Genomic DNA, 22,667 nt, shown 5'->3' with positions numbered 1-22,667 from the left:
GTAATTTTAATAAATTTTAGAAATGATCTTGAATGTTGCAACAAAAATAAAAATGCTTTATTTAAACAAAAATATATTTGGCGGAATTGTAAAACTATTAGAAAATTATTAAATGTAAAAAGTCATTCAATGAAATCTAGTAATTTAGTAAACGAAGAATTATTATCCTCTCATAATAATTACTTCTTCGAAAAAAACTTTTATTGATTACTTGTTACGTTAGTTAGTGATTGATGAAGCCCTCGTTATTAGCACTTTATCAAAATACAATTACAAGTTGAATCGTTTTATAGGATGCGTAAACAACGCATTCTATAAAATGAAAAGCAATGACACAGTAAAAGTTGCGTGAAGTTGGTTAGGTATCACTTTATTTCTCTAGACCATGATAATTTAATAAGATCAAATCTATTTTTAGAAGAATTAACATGTTCAATTTTTTTACGTTTTCATGTTTTTATACACAACCCGTTATCGTTAATATTGACATATGATACTAAAAATCAACAGTTACGAAAAAATACAAGACGATTTGTTAATCGTCGATGATAATAAAACTGTAATGCTAAAATTGAATATGTTCACGAGTTTCGAATTATCAAACTATGAAAAATTCCTATATACGTATAACATTTTTCAATTTCCTCTATAGCCTGATAATTTGAACATTTCTCACCTTAGATACAAAACTTCTAAAATTAATATCTTATTTAATCTTTAATTATTTGTAAAACTATTATAATTGGAGTTGATTATGAGCTAAAACGTATTTATATGATCTAGTATCTGAATAAACAAATTTTAAAGGTGCAAACTGAATAAAACTTTGGAGAGAAAATTAACTGTCACAATTGATATTTCAGGCTCCGCTCGCAAAATGCAAATGAACCTCAGCCTTTTAAAGTGCAATGGTTCTTAATTTAAAGTTTTTAGCCGTGTCTTACCTTGAATAATAAGGAACGACGACGTTTGAAGCAGAGTTCGCTACAAGTAATCATTCGAAACTTTATTCACCCTTTGACCTGATTTCAAGCTTGAACCAAACGATGTTACATTATTACGCTTAAATTCTTATATTGCCGATACAAGTTTGCTTATCGGACAAAGTTTATAAAATGGTTAAAGAATTTACAAACTCATTTTTGACGTGAAATATTTATCGGTAATGATGCTACTCTACGCTCACATGCGGAAGCCTGCTGCTTCTATGAACAAAATTACAGTAATTTGATGTTTAATGGTCATTTGAATTTACAATTCAAAATTTATAACAGTCCTGGATGATAATGATATTTGAAGAAAATTTTCTTATTATAGCATCTGATAAATTATTATATTCAAGTACGCACTAAAAAGTAGCATTAAAAGTTGGCTATTATAACACGGAACATTTAAGTTTTGCAAGCAAAGTAGATGTGATATAGCTAATAATTCATTGTGAATAATGACAGATCAACCAATTATATTTGAATAATAATATTTGAATTTAACTAGGATCGTATAGGTAATCTGAATAGCTGAATTCATAAATTAAGTGTTGAAGCGATTGAGGAAACTTAGTAAAATTGAAAATCATAATGAACGTACGAACAAAAGTAATAAAACTAATGTTAATTCGACGGTGAATAATGATATCACGTAGTAAACAGTGAAACAACGCTTATTGAGCTGGCTGAAGAGTCAAGCTATAAGACTGATTGTAATAAAGCCTTACAAGGGTTAGACAAATAAGTAGCAAGCCGCAGTTGCAGTGCAGAAGGGCCATTTATACAATTGGATTCGCATTCGCGTATAAATGTTCGTTCTCGTTTTCGTGCATGCGCAAGACACGACAAACACGCCGTACGCGCCTCATTAAACAAGACACGACGACGTTAAAGGAGCTTACGTACATCCCTGGTTATATATGCTACACCAGCAACTCCGCTACCGTCGCCAGTCGTCGCGTCGCCCTCGCGCACAGCAATTTCATAACAGATATAATCACCTAACCCTACTACCAAATTTCCTGTCCTACTGCATTAAGAAAAATAAGCTCTGCCAGAAAACAGACCCATTCGTTTTAGCTCCTCCTTCTGCATATGAGCTCTTTGCGCTAGTGGGATTCCTTTTGCCAAACAATACTAGTGGATGGCACAATCAAACTGGCTACTTATGTCTGATGTGTCTGCTCAAGTCAAAATAGCCGATAAATTTTTAGTGTTTCACCGAGCGATAACGTTTTCAACCTACGTGTCTGCCGAAGACAATCAATGCTTATGCATTGGTCCATGCAAGTTTTCTTCCGATTCAACTGAAGCGAAATTAACCGCGTACTCATACCGGTTTCATAGGCTATATTCAAATCTTCTTACATTCTGGTATGGGCGATGTCTCTTTCAAAGCTAAAGCACAGAATTGTCTTTTCTCATCAACAACTACAATTATATTAGATTATGTAAAACTCTTACCGCTAATATATACAAAAACAGATTCATTTGAAAAAATAATCAGCTGGTGATCCTTTTGAGATGCTAACTTTCCCTAAATCATTTCTGTATTCAATTTATGCAAGGCTCAATTTATAACTTATTGTTATTATTGCACTAATCTATTGTGCTTCTTTTGATTTAATAAAATTATTCAAATTGAAAGTAAATTTTCTACCGTAACTTAGCTTTGAACATCTACCTGATGATCACGAGGAAGAGGTTTGAAATATAATTAATTGATTAAACAAGCTCACCTGTAAGCGAAGTTTAATCGTAATTATATGAAAAGCTTCTTTCGGAGAGATCAGTCCCACCCAAAAATTTGCCCATATTTGACTGATAGCCAACTTCCTTAATTGCTACGGTATAGCATTCTTGGCACTTTAAAGAAATGACGTTTTCAAGGAGATACGCGAAGAAGATTGCACTGTTTTTCTTTTGTTTTTTATCTTTAATAAAAAAAAAAAGCTTGCGACACAGAAGGTATAAGTAGGCCACTGCTCAATGATCTTTTTGGAATAAGGTTTCCATACAATCACAATTAAATGTCACTTACATGAAGGCTCGTTTAATCGATCGATTTTAGCAAAAAGTACACGTGTCAGTGAAGCCTCCGAATGCTAGCAGCCGTAAAAGCCTTTACTATTATTTTGAAAGAGCACGATAATCATTGAAGCATGAACGAGTAAGAAAGCAATGCGCTTGAGTAGCGATATAAAGCGAAGTGCTGCGAGCGAATACTATAGCTGCAATTGGGAAGGAACGAGTGGCGTTTGAGCTGGGCTTTCCGCACTTTGCGCTTTCAGCGCAGCCTCATTTCCAGCAAATTAATTAACCTGCTCGCTTAATTAGACGGGCCGTGTCGGGTGGACGAGCCGGCGGTGCTGGCGGGCGTCTCGCGGGGAAAGCAGCCAGCCACCTGCTGATGTCTATTGGCCAGTTTGCACGCTGGTCACTTTTATTCATGCGCATATCGTATACGCGACTGGTGAACTAGGCAACTGTCTACTGTCGCTTGATTAAGAGCACTGCATTAAAAGGATTACTATACTTTCTGCATAATTTCGACCTATGTTGATGCTACAGCCACACTGCGGATTAAATGTGTCTAGTCCTCGGGGACAGATGGAACTGACACGCAACGTCTTGATTAATCCTTCGACGCTCTTACTTTTCCCCTCGCTTCTCAGCACACATACGTCCGCTTCACGCGAAGCTTTCATTCATTTTCATGTTCGTCAACTAGTTGTACTTTTAGTTATTAATATATACACTCAATTACCCTTAACTTGGCATATTTCATGGTATCGACGATAGATGCGCAATGAAGCTAATGCTTTCGCCTTAGTCGACTGAAAAATTTCTTTGACAATTTCATAGTAGTTCAATTGCAAACAGTTCCATCTTCGATCAAGGAAGCAAGAAAAGTAATAAATTGTAAAATGGAATTGCCTGTGCAAGTGAATGTTTTAATTACTTTGATATTTCATTAATGTTTCATCAAAATTTCATCAGCTAAAAGTGGAGGTTTCATGAATTTGATCCACGAATTCTGAGTAACTTTGCTTTTGCAATTCACTTATCAAAAGTTGTTCTCGTGCATAATGCGGTATAGTTATGATTAATTTTAAACTAAAAAGCATCTATTCACTCTAGCAGCGGCAATCTAGACAGATGCACGTAAATAAAGTCTATAGTCGAATCGACGACTTAATTTATAATGCTCTAAACGTTTCGAGCGATTCCGAACTTTTCCAAAGTGATTTATTTTTTTTCACTTTCACGTGTTTGATGTCAATTTAAAAGTATAGTTTGGAACATTATTTACGTTACAATATTTCAAAACACATGCATGCTATTTTTTTCTCAAGACCGGTCATCAAAGCGATATACTATAATATCTGTGTTTATAAAAATATTCACGATCCTTGGACATCAAGTAAAATCTTTCTTCTTTTAGCTCACACCTTTCAAACATGGTCAATCTGACATGTGAGTAATACGCTAGAGACTTTCCAAATCAACTTTCTAGCTGCATGCAGTTAATAATATAGAAATTATTATTTAAATTGTGCATATGAAGCCCAATTATCAACGCCATATTGCTATTTACTAAAAACGGATCTTAAAAACATTCCATTTGATATTGGCGCTTTGTAGCCACGTTTCAAATAATAATGTTTATGTTATCGATTGTGAAAAATGATTTGAAAATAGTCTCTACTGTACTACTATGTTAGATTTATCGTTTATGAAAAATGTATGAAGAGCTGGGCTATAAGATTTATCTATGCTCACGTAAACGTAATATTGAGTAATAGTGAGAAAACGAATGAAAAGTGGAAGTAAAAAAGAAATAAAAATTCACTTAAGATCGGTGAAGTAGAAGTAGCATTAAAAGGCCTTAGATATAGAGTTGGATGAGGCGCAGTAAAAAATGGCGCGAGATCGTTGTCCGCAGGATAAGGGTTCCACGAGGGCAGTGTATATACGTATTGCGTGATCGTGCGCCAGAGACGCGAGAGAGGGAGAGCATATAAGCTGGCTCGTTTCGGTCTCTAGAATCGGGAATGGGGTCAGCCAGCGTACGATCTGTCATGCTGTGCACAATTCAGACATAGTCTGCTTATTACGAAGCTGCTTGGTCGTCGCTGTCCGCCTCGAGATCGTACGCCGATGGTTTCGCATTTATGTGCCAATCCTCTGTACCCCTTTCGCTCGCTCGAGTTCAACACACAGCGCCGCTTTGACGTAAGCTCCCATTAGTTCGTTTTAACAAAACCGCAATAACGAATCCAGCTGCGTCGAGTTTTAATGTAACGACGCGATGCATTATCATTCTATTTGGTGAAAAGGCTAAATCGGATGTACGCGCGTTTATCGAAGTGATTCCACAGTTGCAGCTTGTATATCGAATTCGAAAAGATATTACGAGAATTGTGTCAAGTCCGATATATAGCTAGCACGTACGCGAATTAAACCGAACGACACAATACGTCTGCATCTGTACGGTAAATATTCGGTATTGCGTTAGGCGGCGAATAAAACGAACAGCTCAATCTACATCAATACAGGGAGATGGCACGCGCTAATCCTTCGCAGAGTCAAGAGCTTTCGTGCGTCGACATATATTTAACGACCTAACTGATAAGCGTCGTGCATTCGTACAGTGTCGCCAGCAGATGTCCGGCTACTGCTGCCGGAGATTTACAACGATATTCAATAGGCAAGCCCCGAGCTTATGAGAACTGCTCTAGTATAAAGAAGATAACGACGCTCCCCGAGAACGAAACGATGACTATGAAAAAGCTCGCTAGTAAACGAAGATTCGCTTTATCGTTGTAATCTGGTTTCGAATCCCCTCGCGTGAAACGGTAAAAGCTTGACCCCGCGAGCTTTGCCAGTGCATGCGCAAGGTTGACCTTTGTTTCTGTGTTTTATCCCCTCCCAAGAGGCATTAAGTAGTGACGCTGCGGGGGCTTCTCTCTGTCTCTCTCTCCCTCTCTCTTTGTGCTTATCTGCGCAATATATATCTGCACTCTTAAAGCGATACATTGTTTCGCAATTATACCCCTCGTTAACTTTCGTCCGGCTTTTCTCCGAATTAGCTCAGATCAGTTGAGAAAAAGCACGCATCCACCCGGAAGTCACTCCAAGTCCACTACAACTTTGATTTAGTGCTTTTGAATTTTTGAAACATTAAAAACAATCCTCTTGGATAAAGTGCAGTCCTCCGATTAACAAAAAATGTTATTGTTAGAAATACAACTTTTTAAGGGCAAAAGAATCTTCTTGTAACAACAAGCTTTTTTCTTATTACACTTCAAAATGACTGTTATCTTGTTAAAAAATACGAGTAGATTAAGAATTAGAAGAATACGAGAAAATTACGAGAATACTTTTTTCAATGTTATGTTTCAAATTACTAATTGTACAAATATAATAAGATTCATCAATTTCATTTCATATCATCATATAATTTCTGAATTGCTCGTTCGAAATTTTTAATTTAAAAAAAGGTTTAAAGTTCACGTAAAATATATGATAATAAAATATATTTCTACAATATCATCAAAGCGTAAAAAATCCAGTGAAATATCGTAATACTTTTGATTACGAAATCCAACCATGTAAAGATTCTGTTGAGTTAAGAAACGAGATTTGATTGTAGCTCTAAATTCAACAGCCTTAGGCTACTGCTGGAACAGCAGCCTCGAACAAAGCTATGTCATTGTGAATCCGCTTGACGATTGTTGTCTTAGTACACAGCAGACGAGACGTGTTATTTGTTAAAACGATTATACTTCTACGAGGTTTTTACCTTGAATGCGCCTGAACTTTAAATAAATATGACTTCGGGTATTTTATGAAATTGTTATGTTTCATTCGTTAGAATAATAATCAAATGCCGAAGCTCTTTCGTCAGAAGTCGCTAGCAACTTTTTAAATATATGTATAGTCTTCTGGTATTTGAAGATATCAAATGAAGCCTATATCATCTTAAATTTTCAAACAAAATACAATAACCTGCTGCTTTTTTTATTTTTCTACGTAAATCCTTTATAAAATGTCGATCATTTCCCAGCCGATCAGTTTCTTTGTAAAAACTGAACAACAGTCAATAAATCATTTATTTGAACGTAATCCATTCATACTTTATATTATAGGCCAGAACGCTACATTTTTATTACTCTATTATTAATATTCTTATAAAGGCTCATCGTTTTTCGTAACCTACACAGTTAAATCAATAAAATCTTCAATATTAGATTTATCAACGTATCATTTTAAAGAAAGAATGCAATAGGATATGAATATATAAATAAATTTTCTTTGGAAAACATTAGTTTTAAAACATTAAAATTTATTTGATAGGTTGCCAATTTTAGATTATTTGAAGATATTTAATAATAATAAAATAATAATCAATAAAAAAAAATCTAACCTAGATATTAATGTTCTTAACTAAATTGCATGGGTGTGTAAATGATGTATAACAACTAGATAAAGATTTGAAATTGGTTGCAATATTATTTAATTAACACAATGAACCAGTAACGAATGAAATAAAACTAGTGTCTATCCGACATAAAAAATCCTAGTCGTGCGCGGGGGAAAAACCATTTAAGCGCCTTAACTTAGTATGATGCAAACTTACAATAATTGAACAGATTTTAGTAAAAAAGGAACGAACACATGTAGGATAATTAAAAAACTACAAGTAAGAGAACACACCTTAATATAATTCTCAACAACGCACCAGATTACGAATGTCCATCTTATCATAAAAGTTTTACCAGCTAGACGCACACGCACTATAAAGAGTTGAGGGAAGATGCCTTCAGTAGAAAAAGCACGGCGTAGCTCCGACGTCTCGGATACAGCCCTCGCTACGTTCACGCCATCGCCTGAGTTTACCGGTGGGCAGGAGTTGCCGCGGTGTTAGAGGCACCTCAGAGAACGCAGTTCGTCCTCGGCTAAGGCAGCAGGTCGTTCTGTTCTTAGCCGCCGTTGAAACGAGCGTTGCTGGTGTACAAGAGGTTCCACGCACGGCGATACATAATCAACCGTACGCAGATGTGGATATACTACAGTTATACTGAGTTGCGTTAATGTATCACACAGGTAAGCTGCGATCCAAAAGGAAAGGAGAACTTTCTTTTGATATCCAGGATGCGTTGGTCATTTTTGTCTCAGAGGAAAATGGAAAAAATTCCCTACTTCTTGTGTCCCCTAACAACGCCTCAATCAGCAATCAGGAATGTATCGCGTCATCAAGCCCACGCGAACTCGAATTACCCTATATACGGTCACTCAGCTACCCGAGGTTATAGCGAGTACCCTTCATTGATTGCTCCTCACGATACGATCTTGGATCACATGGGCGATCTGGGAATTGCCAAACGTGACGAAATGCAAAAAAATATAATCGGATGCAAAGCTCTCCTATTTCCTCCCACTTTTCACGGACGGACATTCCTGCTCATGCGAAACATATGAAACGCAGATATGGCGAACATAGATTATAATCTAATTTAATAATTTATTAACAATTAACAATGGCAGTATAATTAATGTTGAATAAATTGATACATTAACTTAAATGAATGAAACATTAATGCAATTTTTTTTTCTAAAATTCAGAAGCCATTCCTTCAAGTTGTATATCATAATTGCTAATCACATTTCAATGAAAAACCACTCATATTTTCATGTAAGAAGAAAATTCTGTTATTTCGTTTTGAAAGAACAACTAGTAATGAGAAATAAGAAGTTACTGAATAAATAAAAAAAAGACACGTTTAATAGACACCAGTGTATCCAAAGCCACTATCATTTAATGAAGAACAGCGAATACTGCGAGATAAACTTATATTGAAATATTTTCGGCAATGAAAAAGTTCCAAAATAAATATCGATCACCGTAGCCCGTACAATATGCTAAATTTGTTTTTTCCGCTACGACGATTTGAAAAATGTCAACCAACGAAAGCTTTTACCGACTTACTGCTACGCATAAATCTCAGTCGCACCGAACGTGCACTACACTTGTAATAAAAGAAAAGTGTAAACTTAATTGAATCGCGCGAATGCAGCCATGTGGTATTCGATACAACGAGCGTGGAATGGGGAGGTGCATCGGAAAAATGGACGGCGTGGCGAATGTAACAAAAGGCTGGCGCGTAAGCGCAATGCCACGATACGGGAGGCGACTATTTCGGTGTATATGTCGACATGGCTGTTAAGTGCCTCAGTGGCCGCTGCGCGACTAAAAATAGTGGTTAACGCTCGCAGCTGCGAGTGCAGGCGAAAGAGAGCATGCTCTAACTGAACTAACGGACAGACGCTCGCGACGAGAAATTGCGATGGAGGGCAGCATATCGTTGCTTGTTTGGCATTACGTGCATGCGCGGCGTCGATAACTCACCGAGTGCGAAGAGCAGCAGTAGAAGCGGCGCGAGGACTTGTTGCGGTTGGCTGGCGCGTGGCAGGCCCGAGAGCGGCAGCGGCGGCATCCTGCTCGATCCTTCCTCAAGTGCATTTATGAAGAACCAGCGGCTCGCCGAGCTTGCGCTCCCGCCGCAGCCTCCTCATCAGCCAGGCTCGCTCGGTCGGCTGCTGCGCTAGTCCACGGTCCGTTCGCGCACTCGGCTCCCCGGTAAAACCCAGTCGAGCCGACGAGCCGCCGGCGACGCCGAAGTTGCTTCCCTCCGTCGAGTCGGCGACAATTATTTACGAAGATAATTGCGACAGGCCCTATTGTTCGGCTCTTCAACGACGACGCCGCCCGGTGCTCACTCCGTTCCCGGCGGCGCTTTCAATAATAACGCGAAAATTCAGCGGCTGCTTCAATCACTCGCGACGACGCGACGCGGCGACCAGCTCCGGCTGAATTCAAACGAATGTCTCGCGAGAGAGCGGCGAGAAACGGCGCCTGCGCGCGTAATGAAGAGCAGCTAGCACAGCGGCTGGACAAGATGAGGAGCGTGCGAGCCTGTGGCTTCCAGTTATTGCATTAGAGCTGCGGTTGTCGGGAAGAGAGGGGAGCATTAAACGCCGGCGTCGCTGACACTTGTCTTTTGTGTGCACGTGCACCGGCGCACGCTGGCCGCTGGCCGCTGGCCGCTGTTGCTTTTGTGCGCGCGCCCACCGCTGCCAGAGCTGAAAGCACACAAAGAAGAAAACAATGAAACCAGAGTGTCGCAGACAGATATCGGTGAACTTGGAGAGGCGCGCGTGTATTTTCAAAATTGGGGCCACGAGCGCGTGAATCGGCGTTTCCTTTTGAGTTGAGCTCTACGGGCGAGGCGCGCGGAGAGGGACAAATGCACCGGCTAATAAGGTCAAGGCGCGTTTTCTTCTGTCCCGCGCGAGCGCCGGGCCAGCTCGCACAGCTTGGTCCGTGCTCCAAATTCAACCTGTTAATTGTGGGCTTTTATTTTAAGACGACGCGCGCGCCTATGCCCGCGCCAGCGGCTGCGACATCAGGTCTTCAGCAGCCAGTGTACATTCTCTGTTCCACTGAATTCCAGGCAGGAATCGTCGCATTATGAGCCACCGTTGTGTCGCTTCGTCAGATCATAGAAAGATAGAATAGAAAGGTCGACGATCGTGGGAATGATGTTCTGCCCGCTGTGTGCATTCGTTTGCGCATTACGCAGCAAGCAAGTGCAATAACACCGCTATTCAAGGCGCGTGCGCAGAAGTTTCTTTCGTTTCAACTATTTTCATACCACTCTCTGACTACAGCATTCGCGTTGAATCAGTTCAAGAGCTTCTACCGTGTACTTCTGGCGCCGATGAGTGCGATAGTAAACATGAGCTTCGCTTGGAGGAAGCTCATTCCTTGAGAACCTCTTAGCAATACAAGCGACTTGTAAATCTTTTTCTCAATCGAGAGTCAATATTTCATTTCGCAACCAAGTTTTCGAGGGCTCTCCCGGTATCAAAGTCACGAAAGGAAGCTGTATATAGCCGATTTCACGTGGAACAATTCAACTCGTCGTACCCCACCATTACCTTTTAATGACTGACGCAAGCTCGTCTGACATTTTAATTATCTTTCGATTTTCGGGAGAAAGAAGAATTAAAATTAATAGCCTATCCGTGAAGCGATCTCACGAGTGACGTTCATAAAGGAGAGACGCCAATATACATCAGTTCAACGATTGACGGGAAGTAAAACATGAAATTTACGCTTCGAGTAGATGTGAGCCAAGCGTACACTCAATTGTGTTGAATACACAACTGTTAACAAACACTGTGCGTTCATCTAATTCAGCGTCCAATACCAAGTTGAGGCTTTTGAAATAAATCGGGCGTAACGAGCTGATGAAATAGACGAGCGGCTTACATAGGCCTAACGACTATTGAACATTTGACGACAACCGAAATCCAATAGTCCGTACGTCGGGAAAGCATGTTGCGTTGGGCGCATCATTCTGCTCTTTTTCCATTACATAAGCGGCGGCCGAGATCGCCGATACGAGCCGAGAACGAAAGAGCTTGCAACCGTATTTTTCCGAGAGCGAGCGGACGTCGCGCGAGCCGTGCAGTCGAGAAGCATAAATCTCGAAGGGCGTGCGCGACAGTGTGGAGCACTGCTGAGATATTTCACCGAGCAAGATAGGCCAGTCCAGCGAGGGTGTCACGCGCGCCGCCTGCCAAGAGGAGAAACGAGTATCAAAGGACGAGCCACGGACAAAAGAAGAGCGCGAGACTCGGCTCCGCGAGCAGAAGACGGCACGTGCCTGCGAGGCGCTTTTGCGATAGAGTGCAGCCGTCGTGAACCGACGCCTAGAAGTGCTCGCTTTGTGTTTTCTTTCGCTGCCGTGCTAATTAATGACTGCTTCATTTGCTCGTCAACATTTTATTGTCGTAGAATCGTCTTGCACCAAATCACTAAATGATAATCGGATTTTTTAAGTGATGCGCTTTTATATTTATTGCAATTTTTTTCAACTATTTAAGTGATATTAACCAGTTCATTACTAGCCCATAGAAGAGGAATTTTAGCCTGTTTATAGGAATTGTATAGTGCAAATATGTACATATAAAAAATACTATAAACTCAATTAGTAGCATAAATACAATAAATAATCATAATAAAATAATTGAAAATTTATTGTGAAAGCTGTTGTATATTTTTTATTGTCCATTTTTTTAGTTCTAATTTAACAAATTTTTAATTATCATATAAAACTTGCAGTTCTTCGACTAATCTATTTAATATTTTAATAGCAATAATACAACTACTGTTGTTATACATCGTTTTGTTAATTTTAAGAATCTCAATACTTTTGATTTTTCTTTTGCCATTTGAGTTATTATATTTTGCACTTAGTTTCTCATAATGATAATGTAATAATCCAAGTTATACTAATTATTTTCAGAAATTTGTTTTCTAAGTTTTGAAATGGATATAAAATAGTTATTTCAGCACCTTCCCATATCTGGACTCCGTAATTTATAATCCACAAAAATATACTTAGCACATTAGTAGCAATTCACATCGATTGTGCTGGACCTGTGGCTGGTTTTATTTTATTGATTGTCGTCGATGCTTGCAGTACAAAAGTTAAAATCACTAACTCAACGACAACCTCTCAACAAGCTCTATTATAATAGTACTTCTTGACAAGTTGTTTTCTACTTATAGTGTTCCGTTAATAATAGTTTGATATAACTACCCACGATAGTTCATTCACGAAGAGTTGAAACATATTTTGATGTCAAGAGAAGTGTAATATCATAAATTGATTGTGCTCCCTATCATTTTTCAACAAACTATGCACTAAAGAAAATAAAAGTTCATTACGACATGGATTGAAAGTTTGTCTTAACAACTCTGGAAAACACCAGATACTACCTCTAGTTAAGCGACATCTTAATTATTTCTCTGTCGAATTATACAAGCACCTCTTGATCTTGTCTGACTAGATTCAACGTAGTTAAAAGTCGCTGTCAAGAAACAGAAAAATAATTCGAAAATGTATACGTTTACAAAAATGTATTTTATCTTTGAAAATTTGCGAATGAGTAATTGGATGCCGGGTGTCATGATCGCCTGATTTAAAGATTTACATTGAAAAGTCGTTCATCTAGAAAAAGTTTACAAGCGGCATGCAGATCAAATAATTTCGTACCAACCAAAGGAAGGCTCTCAAAAAACTGAAGATAGTTCAAGGTTGCAAATTTTTAGAAAAAACTAATAAACACAACAAAAGTCGGCGTCATATTCATTTTTACGGCGAAGAAACAAATTTAAGATTTAGTTTGAATACATCGTGGTTACCCAGTCATCGGAACCATTTCCTTTGATACTAGAAATTTAAGTTCAATCTTCAATATCAAGTAGCATAAAACATCAGGATATTTCAATTCAAATTCAATTACATTTACCAGACGTTTTTTTACACCTCCATCTTAGCCGACTACTTCCACTAATAGCAAGACATCTTTTCAAAATAAGCAAGTTCCGGTAATTTTTCCATAGGATTAACGCTCAACGAAAATAAAAAAGCCAATAACGTTGTTCAAATTTTTATAGATATGGGAGAAAACGATGATTATGTTACAGTTTAATTTCTATTTTTCATTTGTTCACACCAATTTCATACTTTTGATTGATTGATTATTTCTCTTATTTTTCTGGTATCTTGTTTTTAGTCTTTCATAGATTGTACTATAATAAACACGTAATTAAAGTTTTTTTGTATAAGAATTTATTTTGTTCATTTCAATTAAAATAAGTTGCACACATGAAAGGTAACAAGTTTATATCCGTAAAATTGTGCATATTAACGATAAATAAATGTCAAATTGAAAAAGAATTATAAAAGCTTTCCTCTTTAGTTGATCGCAACATAATGTTCATATATTTATTTGTCTGTCAAGCTAAATAATTGAAAGAAAAATCTTGAGAATAAGTTCTCAAATAACGAGGACATATTGTTGACACAACATGTAATCACAATAAAACAAATAAATTTCGAAGAAAAATATGACTTTCAAAAAATTTTCTATCTAGTTAATCATCACGAAAGATGTTTCCCAACAATAAATTACTAAATCGAATGAGTAGAAAACAATGATAAATCAGTACATCGAAAAAAGAGGAGGTTGGAAAAAGGTTATACTGATAATCAAAATATTTTTTTTACAACAAAAAAAAACCTTAACAAACAGTTTCGAATTAGACTAAAAATATCCGAGTAAGATATACTTTTTTTAGAAGTATGAACACGTTTAACATGATACTGTATTTTTGCGTATACCGAATCAAGGTTACGAAAGGAACCAAAGTCAAAATAATAGATACGATATTTCATTCTCGACTATTTGTTAAGCTTTTTTGAGGAGACAGATAATCTTACTTTAGATTCCTCGCGATACATTTGGGAGGGACTTATCGGTTATAAAAATGACAAATAAGCAAGGTAAGTAACAATAACGTAAAACTGAAGAAGTTAACATGGAGTGAAATTGATGTCTAATTTGTTATAAAATTTTAATTTTTCAAGACAATTGAAAAGTGTGTAAATCAAAATATTTTAATCTTAAATTTTACTTTTGCATTTTTTAGTAAAGCTTACTCTAGCGTATTATTATACCTCTTCAACTTCAAGCTAACAACTGTATATAGTGCATATCGTCTTTGCAACAGATTTAACCTCCCGAGCTTGTAACATAAAGATTATCCATCTTCAAAATACTTAAAAGCAGACAGTTTAGTATTTTGAACTGCTACTTTCTTATTGACACGTCGTTTTACCAAGGAAAAATAGCGGTTTAAAATACAACATTTCAGTTTTAATGCATAAATTATCTTACTCTTATATTTTTAGTCAAATTCGAAATTTATTCAATTTCAATTAATAATTTTATGAAGTTTCAGTTATGATTCCAATAAATATTGAAAATAGTTAGATGACAACAATTTATATTCAAAGACATACACTAGTTAAAAATCATTTCATGGATATAATGTTATACAAATAGTTGATTGACTTGCAATTTCTTATTAAAATGCAGCTAAATACATTATACTAATTATAAGAAACCGATATAGAAAAAAGAAAAAAAGATCGTATAAAGGTGGAAGAAATCAGAAAAGTTCAGAAGCAAATTATAACTTGGAGTGAAGACATTTTTAAAAAAGAATAAGCAGAGAATCATAAGGTACAGAAGTACAAGAAATCAAATCTCGGAAACAGATTTCAAGTAGTTCTAGAAAAAGGTCACAGCAAACAAGATATAGCAAAGAAAAACTTGTCGACTGCAATTGCGATGTATATAATTTTGCTAATAGCAATGTGTCTTTTGCTAGGCAAATGTGTAGCTAGAAATTATTGAGAACAACTTTTAAGCAAACTTATCCACAGACAGATCCATACATACATCGGATAGTTAAGTTACTCAATATTTTTAAATAATCAAAACTTTTAGCAAAGCTACGTTGACGTTACACCGTATATTAAATTTGATAAGCTACAAACAAATCGCGTAAGTACCGTACACAAAAATCATAAAAGCGAACGATTTTATTTTTCGCTTCGAGTTTTAATTTTAGTTTAAATTGATATTATTTTTCATTTTCCAGCATTTATTTTTGATTTTAACAATATTTTAATAACTCTAAATCTCGTATATAACTCTCATTCGAAATTTGTAGTAACGGAACCTTAAAGTTTGTTATTCAAAAAAGATTGAGACTTCAACCTGCAATATATCGATAAAAAGAAGTTACGTTATAACCATTTTTCAAACAATGTTTTAGAGTATGGGGACGAGTGAATATCTTTCGCACTTTCTTCTTGCTATAGCACATTTTTTTGTAGAAAAGTGATGTAAAGTTGATATTTTTATAAAGTTGATGAGCAGTGCGCAAAGTAACGCAATTTTCGAACTTGCAAACGAGCTCAGAGAGCATTAATGAAAATAGCATGCTTAAAGAGTTATTATGAAAGAAAAATTGGTCGCGCACATCTCATTTGAAATAAAAATGTCGTGACGCATGTGCCGCACTAATGACGAAGTGAAATAGCTAAAATTTAAATAGCGGCATTTTAATGGACTGTGCAACGAGAATGTTAGGCATGCACATTTTGCAGCGGAAAAAGCGTAGGTCACTGCTGAAATAGTTGAAGCAATTGAGTATTTGACGGGGACAGGGGAGGAATTTGGGCGCTGAAAGAAGCGGCGTGCAAATAAGTATAGAATCGAGTGTCGCAGAAAATATTTGTCGAGATGGAAAAACGAGTAGCGAAGGAAAGAAGAAGCAGGAGAATTTTTATTGCGGCGCTTGCTCGCGCGACAGAACCCGACAAAGGCGGAAGAGAGGCGGACTTGTCGCGCAATGATTGCTTGGTGTTGTAGCGTGCAAAAGTCTCGTTGGCGCGATGGAGAAACCGATAAAACGCTAGCGATTCGCATTGCCGAATAAAATATCTTCCAACGCTTCCTCGCTGCCGTGCAAAAAACAAAAGAACATAAACAACGAGCTTATCAACAGAGAAGCCAAGGAGCTGACTATAAGGAAGCAAAACAAGCTCGTAGCAAAGGAATAAACTCTAAGGAAGATACAATTTAGTTAGCAGGAAAATAATGAAAAACAACGGCGGCTCAATCTATACCTGTATATATCAACCTGTGAGATGAACGGGCGCCTTGGCCACATACGAGTATATAGCAAATACCAACTTGCATGCGGTGCGCCAGAAGTGCGCGTGGGTAAAACGATATAGCGATCCCTGATAGAAAAGGTCGTAGCAAAAAATCATGAATCAGTAATCCCACAAATTGCCAAAAACGGTAAAACACTACAAAAAAATGCAAAGTATTGCAAACGATGACAGAAAATAGTGTCTGGTTTATGGAATTGGCCAAAGTTCAAAAGTAAAATCTGTTTTCAATAGTTTGCATTTTTTACAATTTCTTAAAATATTTTTCGATCGCATGTAAATTTTTTTAAGAATATACGAATTTTCAATGTTACGCGTTTTCACCAGGACATACGGCAGCCACTTCGCCACGCGTCAACGGTCCAATCAACTTTGCCTGCACACAGCGCACCTCACATCCTATATTCCTCGTATGGTATATTCTCGGTATCGTTCAGCACTCTTTCAATTTTCCACGCAATTGATCTGTTAGTGCGCTGTCGGCAAACTGGCTGTGCACAGAAACTATTAATGAACAGTAAAATTTCGCAGACTATCAATTAATAGTAAAAGCGCGTATACTAACTTTTTTTGCTTGTTGGCCACGTATGGGGCGAATTGATTGGAAAACGCTATGTTATAAAAGCTATTTTAATTTTCCAACGCTATAATATGGCATAGGTTTTTACGATTTCCAATCTGCTATTTGAAAATGCGATTGTTTCTACGAAGAATCGCCACGTTCACGTATATACGCTGATTTTCCAATTTTGGAAAAGAAAGTTTCGCATGAAACATTGAAAGGCCTCTTGTAGTTCTATATACGGTCAGCAGAACAATTCGATTTTGGCGTGAACTCACCGCGTTGCTTGGACTTATACGAGAAAAGATAAGTAGTGTCGAGAAAAGGAGCGAAAGAGCGGGAAATGGCGCTGGGACTAAATTGAAAACCGATAATCCTTCTTAACGGGACTTATCGTGGTATCCTGTTGTGCCCTCATATTCCAGCTCCTTATTGAAATCCTTTTCTTGCTGTCACGCTACATAAAACGAATTTTTGGAAGCCGCAGCAGTGTTTTCTCTAGCTGTATGTGATCGATTTTTTAAAATTGAAGCTCACAACAATTGACAAGATCACACGAAAGAAATGTAATATATATCACAGAGGACAGCAGAGCCATTCTTTGGGGTGGCCTACAAGACCTAGCCCCAGAGCTTCCACACTCAAAGAAACCTCGACAATTAGGAAGAACGAAATAATTGTAGACGAAAACTACAATGTCTTTTGAAACGTTAACTAAGTTAATTGTTTTCGTTAATATTCCATATTTATAAATTTCCGAATCCAATATCTATAGAAAATATATCAAATGGAACATTTCACGCTGTACAAATATTAAAAATTTATGCAATCGTTTCACTTAAAATCTATAAATTGATATACTTTATTTATTTGGTTTTGTACAGTGTGAGAAAGAAGAAAAATGTTTTACTTAAAAGCGATATTTATAAAATAGTTTTGGCTACTAGAGTAAATTATATAGAAAATGCATGTTATGCATATAAAATAATAATTTTTATGATTTTACTACAACACTTGACAAACGGAAGACAACCTCTCCTTCGTCGACCCAGGGCCTTTACAAAGTTATGGATAGCCTGAAGTAGGAGTTTTTTTTTAATTGAAAGAAAGAATTAGAAGATTAGAAGAAGATTCTGATTTGTCTGGAGGAACAAATCAGAAAAACCATTATCAGAGGTATTAGCTAAAGAAAAATATGACGTAAAAGTGAAAAGTCACTTGAGACTGCACAGCGAGTTTGGAATGGTTTATTTAGTAGCTTGAGTAATACTATATGACATCTCTGCACGTATACACATGCTATATCGGTATCATCATTACGTAAGTGTATACGTGATGCTTCGTATCGGAAAACGTCGCTACAGTGGTAATTAGCAAGTAGTGCAGTTGAGATACATGGACTTGTTAGCTAATGCTTGCACTGATATTGAATTCACAGCGCTCCGGTCCATTCGAATCCATTCCCAAAATAATACACAAATAAGCCATGCATACATGTATAAATATGAAGTAATACGTTTCTTTGCGAATTCGCCAAAAACATCGCTTCTGCCATTTTAAAATTCATAATTTGTTTATACTTGTGGTAAAGGACAAACATTGCAATGCTACTATATGGATTAATCCAATCTCAAATGAATACGAGCTATACTATTACTACGCGTACAGCTTCGCAACGTGCGAATTTACATAATTGAGTACAGGTATTAATAATTACGTTGTTGATATTCTTAACTCGGTCGAATAATTACACGTAAATTGTAGGTCTGTCTAACTAGTTCCGCGTAGGAAAAATCGACGGAAACGATTATAGAAAAGAAAAAGCGAATAGTGTACGTGTAGCGTACAAGAGATAGGCAGCAGAGCAGCAAAAGCGGCGATTCTTCGATGATGCCAGGCACGTTCTCTCATTCGTAAAATCGCGCTAGTTAAGAAAAAGAGATCAGATGGGACAGGACGGAAGGAAGTAAGTAGGCGAGGACTCGGAGTTGGGACTGTCGAATCGAAATAAAAGCCTTATCCAGGCCTGAGCGAGAACACCGAGGTGCCGGCTGAACATACGTACGCCATGTACGAGAAAAAGCCCATCCGCGCGTCACAGACACAATAAGGCAGAGAGGGAGATGAGCTACGAGAGACTCGTGCTGACTAAGAGCCGGCGCGCGCTCTGCAATAAACGCACCAAAAGTCGCACGCCCTGCGGATCTACTCTCTCTCTCTCGCGGTGCTCATTCTTTTTTCTGCATCGAACGACTGCCGCTGCAAGCGGCCGAGTGCTCTTGACTTTCGCTCCCGCTCATTCGTCATGTTCGACCTACTAGTCACTTCCGTCGCCACTCGCCGCTACACTGCAGCCAAACTCCTTTTCCCTGCAACCTCTGCCGCAGCATCGTCATTTTCAAGTTTGGACAGACACGCGCCCCTTTCTCCCTCTGAGCCACATATTAAAAAGCCGACGACTTTTTCTCAGCTCTGCCATTCATCTTTCGAATATGACAATCGCGCCACGCTGCACCTCAACTGTTTATTCATGTAGCAACGCTGTTTTGCTTAGCTCTCCTCTCAACGAGCACTAGCTCCAAATACAAATAGTTGCCGAAGACAAAGGCTCTTAGGAACCTGTGTCTTACCAAGAGTATCACGCTAAATTATTTGCTTCACTGGAGAACTGACTATTGTTCTCTCATTCCAATCCACGTTATATAATTAAACGTTTGGTAATAGCATTTGTTTTTATATATTCCATTTCGTTTTATATAAAAGCAGATTTCGCTTTGTACTCGTGATTGATAACATTGAAAATAAGTTTTTCTACGTGATGCGAAAAGTTATCGTAATCCATCATCACTCGCTGCGCTTGCTAACGAAATTCCGCTCGGCAAAACAGGGCAACCGCGCGTATCGCAATGTGAAATACTCGGAAGTTTTAGTAAATAATTAGCAATTCGTTGGCCGGCTTTATTCGTATAAAAAGAAATGCGGGCAGTCTCTCGAGGTTTCGCTAAAAATAATGGTTTCCTTTGTGAAGAGGCGACAGTAACTTTAAAGAAATCACACTTGTCAGCGAGTGTAATATTCAAATGCGAAAATTGTTATTCTCGAAGAGGGTCGCCGTTTTACAGCTGCACCGAGCGGAAAATCCTTGTATACGAGGAGAATTCTTCTTGCCGCAGAAAAACGTATTCGGCCGTATATATCTGCGTAGAGAGCACGGAGCTATTATAATATTTGCCCGAGGATTGAATCCGTTTGCCGTTAGAGCCGGGAAATGAATATGCATGATAATTGTCGCGCTAAAGGAAAGCCACGAGAGCCCACCGTGGAAAAAAGCTCTCGCTCGTAAGGTAGGCGAGGCGCGCGGCGCCAGCGTATAGGCATGTGATCGAGGCCGCTTGGCGGACCGCCGAGATTTTTCGCGGGTATTTTCGGCCATCGCTGCGTTTACACATGCGCCAGCCTATCGCTTTCTCGTTCAATTCGTTTCGGCTTCCAGCGCTATCCGACGGTAAAACGCGCTCAACGGTCCTCGCTCAATTTTCTTCCCCTTGATGCCCAATGCACTAGCTGCTTGATTTTTACAAGTTCAATGCACTTCACCCACCTTCGGTGCCAGATGTTCAATGGTATGCGCACGAGTCACGTGATGTTCATTATTGCTGTTCGCGTTAATGCGAGCTTCGTAGTTCAATGCTAAAGTACAACTGGAAATCAACACCCTTGTAAGGTGATTCAATTTAGTACTGATTTTAGCCTCAGTCTATGGGAATAAATTTATCTAGAATATTTTTTCAAGTGTTATGAAGTCATCTAAATGAATTCTACAATACTCAGAAGTGTTTACGCTCAGCGCCAGAATTTCTCATTTTATAGTGCGACAGGTTTATCTCGTTGTATATATACCGAATGGCCGTCATTTGAAATGAATATCATGGATACTGCTGATCTAATCATCAAAATGTTTTTAGATGTCGCTAGTATTGCCGCGTGGTTGTTGAATATTGACTCATACGTCTACTATATTACAGCATCGCCATTTTCATTTTTTCGACTTTGTTTTCGTTTATTTATTTTTTTTTTTAAATCGATTGCTCATTCATCTTTCTATTATTTTACGGATTGACGATCAGTTAACTTTTTTTTTCATTTTTGAGCAGAATTCTAAAAAGAGGGAGTGAAATTTGAAGTTAAGCTTGCCGAAGGCTTATTTCGAGCTAGGGTACTATCTAACTTTTACCTTAATAGCTAATATCAACCTTAATTTTCAGAAATAAGTTTATCTGACCAGAACATGAATAATATCAATGTATTTAAATTTTTACTCGTTCGGAGCTTGCAAGCTTTCGGTGAATTTTGTACTTTTTATTGTATATATTTAATTATAATTTTTAATAATAGGTTTCGTACATCCTTCATTAGTCTATTAGACTATTAAGATCATTTTCTTGCAATTTTCAAAAGTATAGGCTACCATAAGCATGAGAATTAAGCCGATAATTATGTATACACTTCTCTTTCAATAAAGTTTATCAGAAACAAACTCCCGTTACTTGCATCTCTTTTCATCGTGATTAGGGATGCATAACGCGGGATGGCTTTGCGAGGTTAAATAAAAGTTTCTCGAAAAAAAAAATGGATTTGCTCACCTTGATAGTTGGGGCAGCGTTGAAACAAAAGAAGAGAGAAATACGCATCAACAATTCCTTTTGGGCAAGCTTTGGGCTGGGTCAAACTGCAGATAAGAGGCGATTGAGATTTGCGAGTCGACCGTACAAACTTACAGTGTATGAGAGGAAACGAGGTTTCCGCAGAAAACTCGAAATCGAAAATACATCGCGTAAGAACGACTCAAGAGAGAGAAAGAGAGAGAGAGAGAGAGAGAGCAAAGCGCGTGTCGGTCGCTATGCTCCGCGGCCTCGTCCGCGATTCTTGCAAGCACGTGGTGTACGACGAAAATACGCTATAAGGAACGGCAGCTGCTGCGGGTGCGTCGCCGTCACCTCTCGCGCCACTATTTTGTACTTGTAGCAAGCCGAAGAGTAGAGTTCTTCGACGCGTCGCGCACGGAGTTTGCTCGCCGACTGACTGCTCGTAACCGGCGACCAAGTTCGCTCGGCTTTCGAACGTTGTCCCATCAGTGGCGCCGCGTCGCGCGCGAAGCTTGCGACGGTCGGCGCCACCCGCTCTGCCCGATTTAATGAACCACCACCAGCGCAAAATTCACTTCTTTCTTCGAATTTCCCATGCGACAAGCAGACGCTACTCTTTCTCTTCATCCTGTCTTCGCTTTCTCTTTTCTATATTCTTTTTTTTACAACTGTGTAACGCTTTCTCGTGTCGATGAAATTTTCGGTCGCCGCGACTGGTTACCTAGAATTCTTGATATTTTATTACATATTTTAAAGTCTAAAAAAAGCTAGTTCAAAGGGTAACAAATCCAATGAGATCAACCAC

At 38.1% G+C, this 22,667-nt stretch overlaps 1 protein-coding gene across 2 annotated transcripts in view; it reads right to left on the bottom strand.

Annotated features, from left to right (window-relative positions):
- The window catches only part of LOC131664055 (uncharacterized), a 102,569-nt gene extending 80,295 nt beyond the window's left edge, over positions 1 to 22,274 (bottom strand). For both annotated transcript variants that reach the window (XM_058934907.1, XM_058934908.1), the window contains exons 1-2: positions 21,860 to 22,274; positions 9,400 to 10,133 (exon numbers count right to left, since the gene is read on the bottom strand). In XM_058934907.1, the coding sequence (XP_058790890.1) occupies positions 9,400 to 9,487 (88 nt within the window). In that variant the 5' untranslated portion in view covers positions 9,488 to 10,133; positions 21,860 to 22,274. The remainder of the gene's footprint in view (positions 1 to 9,399; positions 10,134 to 21,859) is intronic.
- Positions 22,275 to 22,667: the final 393 nt, after the last annotated feature.

The sequence above is a fragment of the Phymastichus coffea genome, unplaced genomic scaffold, assembly GCF_024137745.1.
Source record: "Phymastichus coffea isolate CEN01 unplaced genomic scaffold, Cenicafe_Pcof_1.1 PCOF00040, whole genome shotgun sequence".
Taxonomy (NCBI): domain Eukaryota; kingdom Metazoa; phylum Arthropoda; class Insecta; order Hymenoptera; family Eulophidae; genus Phymastichus; species Phymastichus coffea.
The sequence above is the reverse complement of the archived record's forward strand: the minus strand, read 5'-3'. Positions and strand labels throughout refer to the sequence as shown.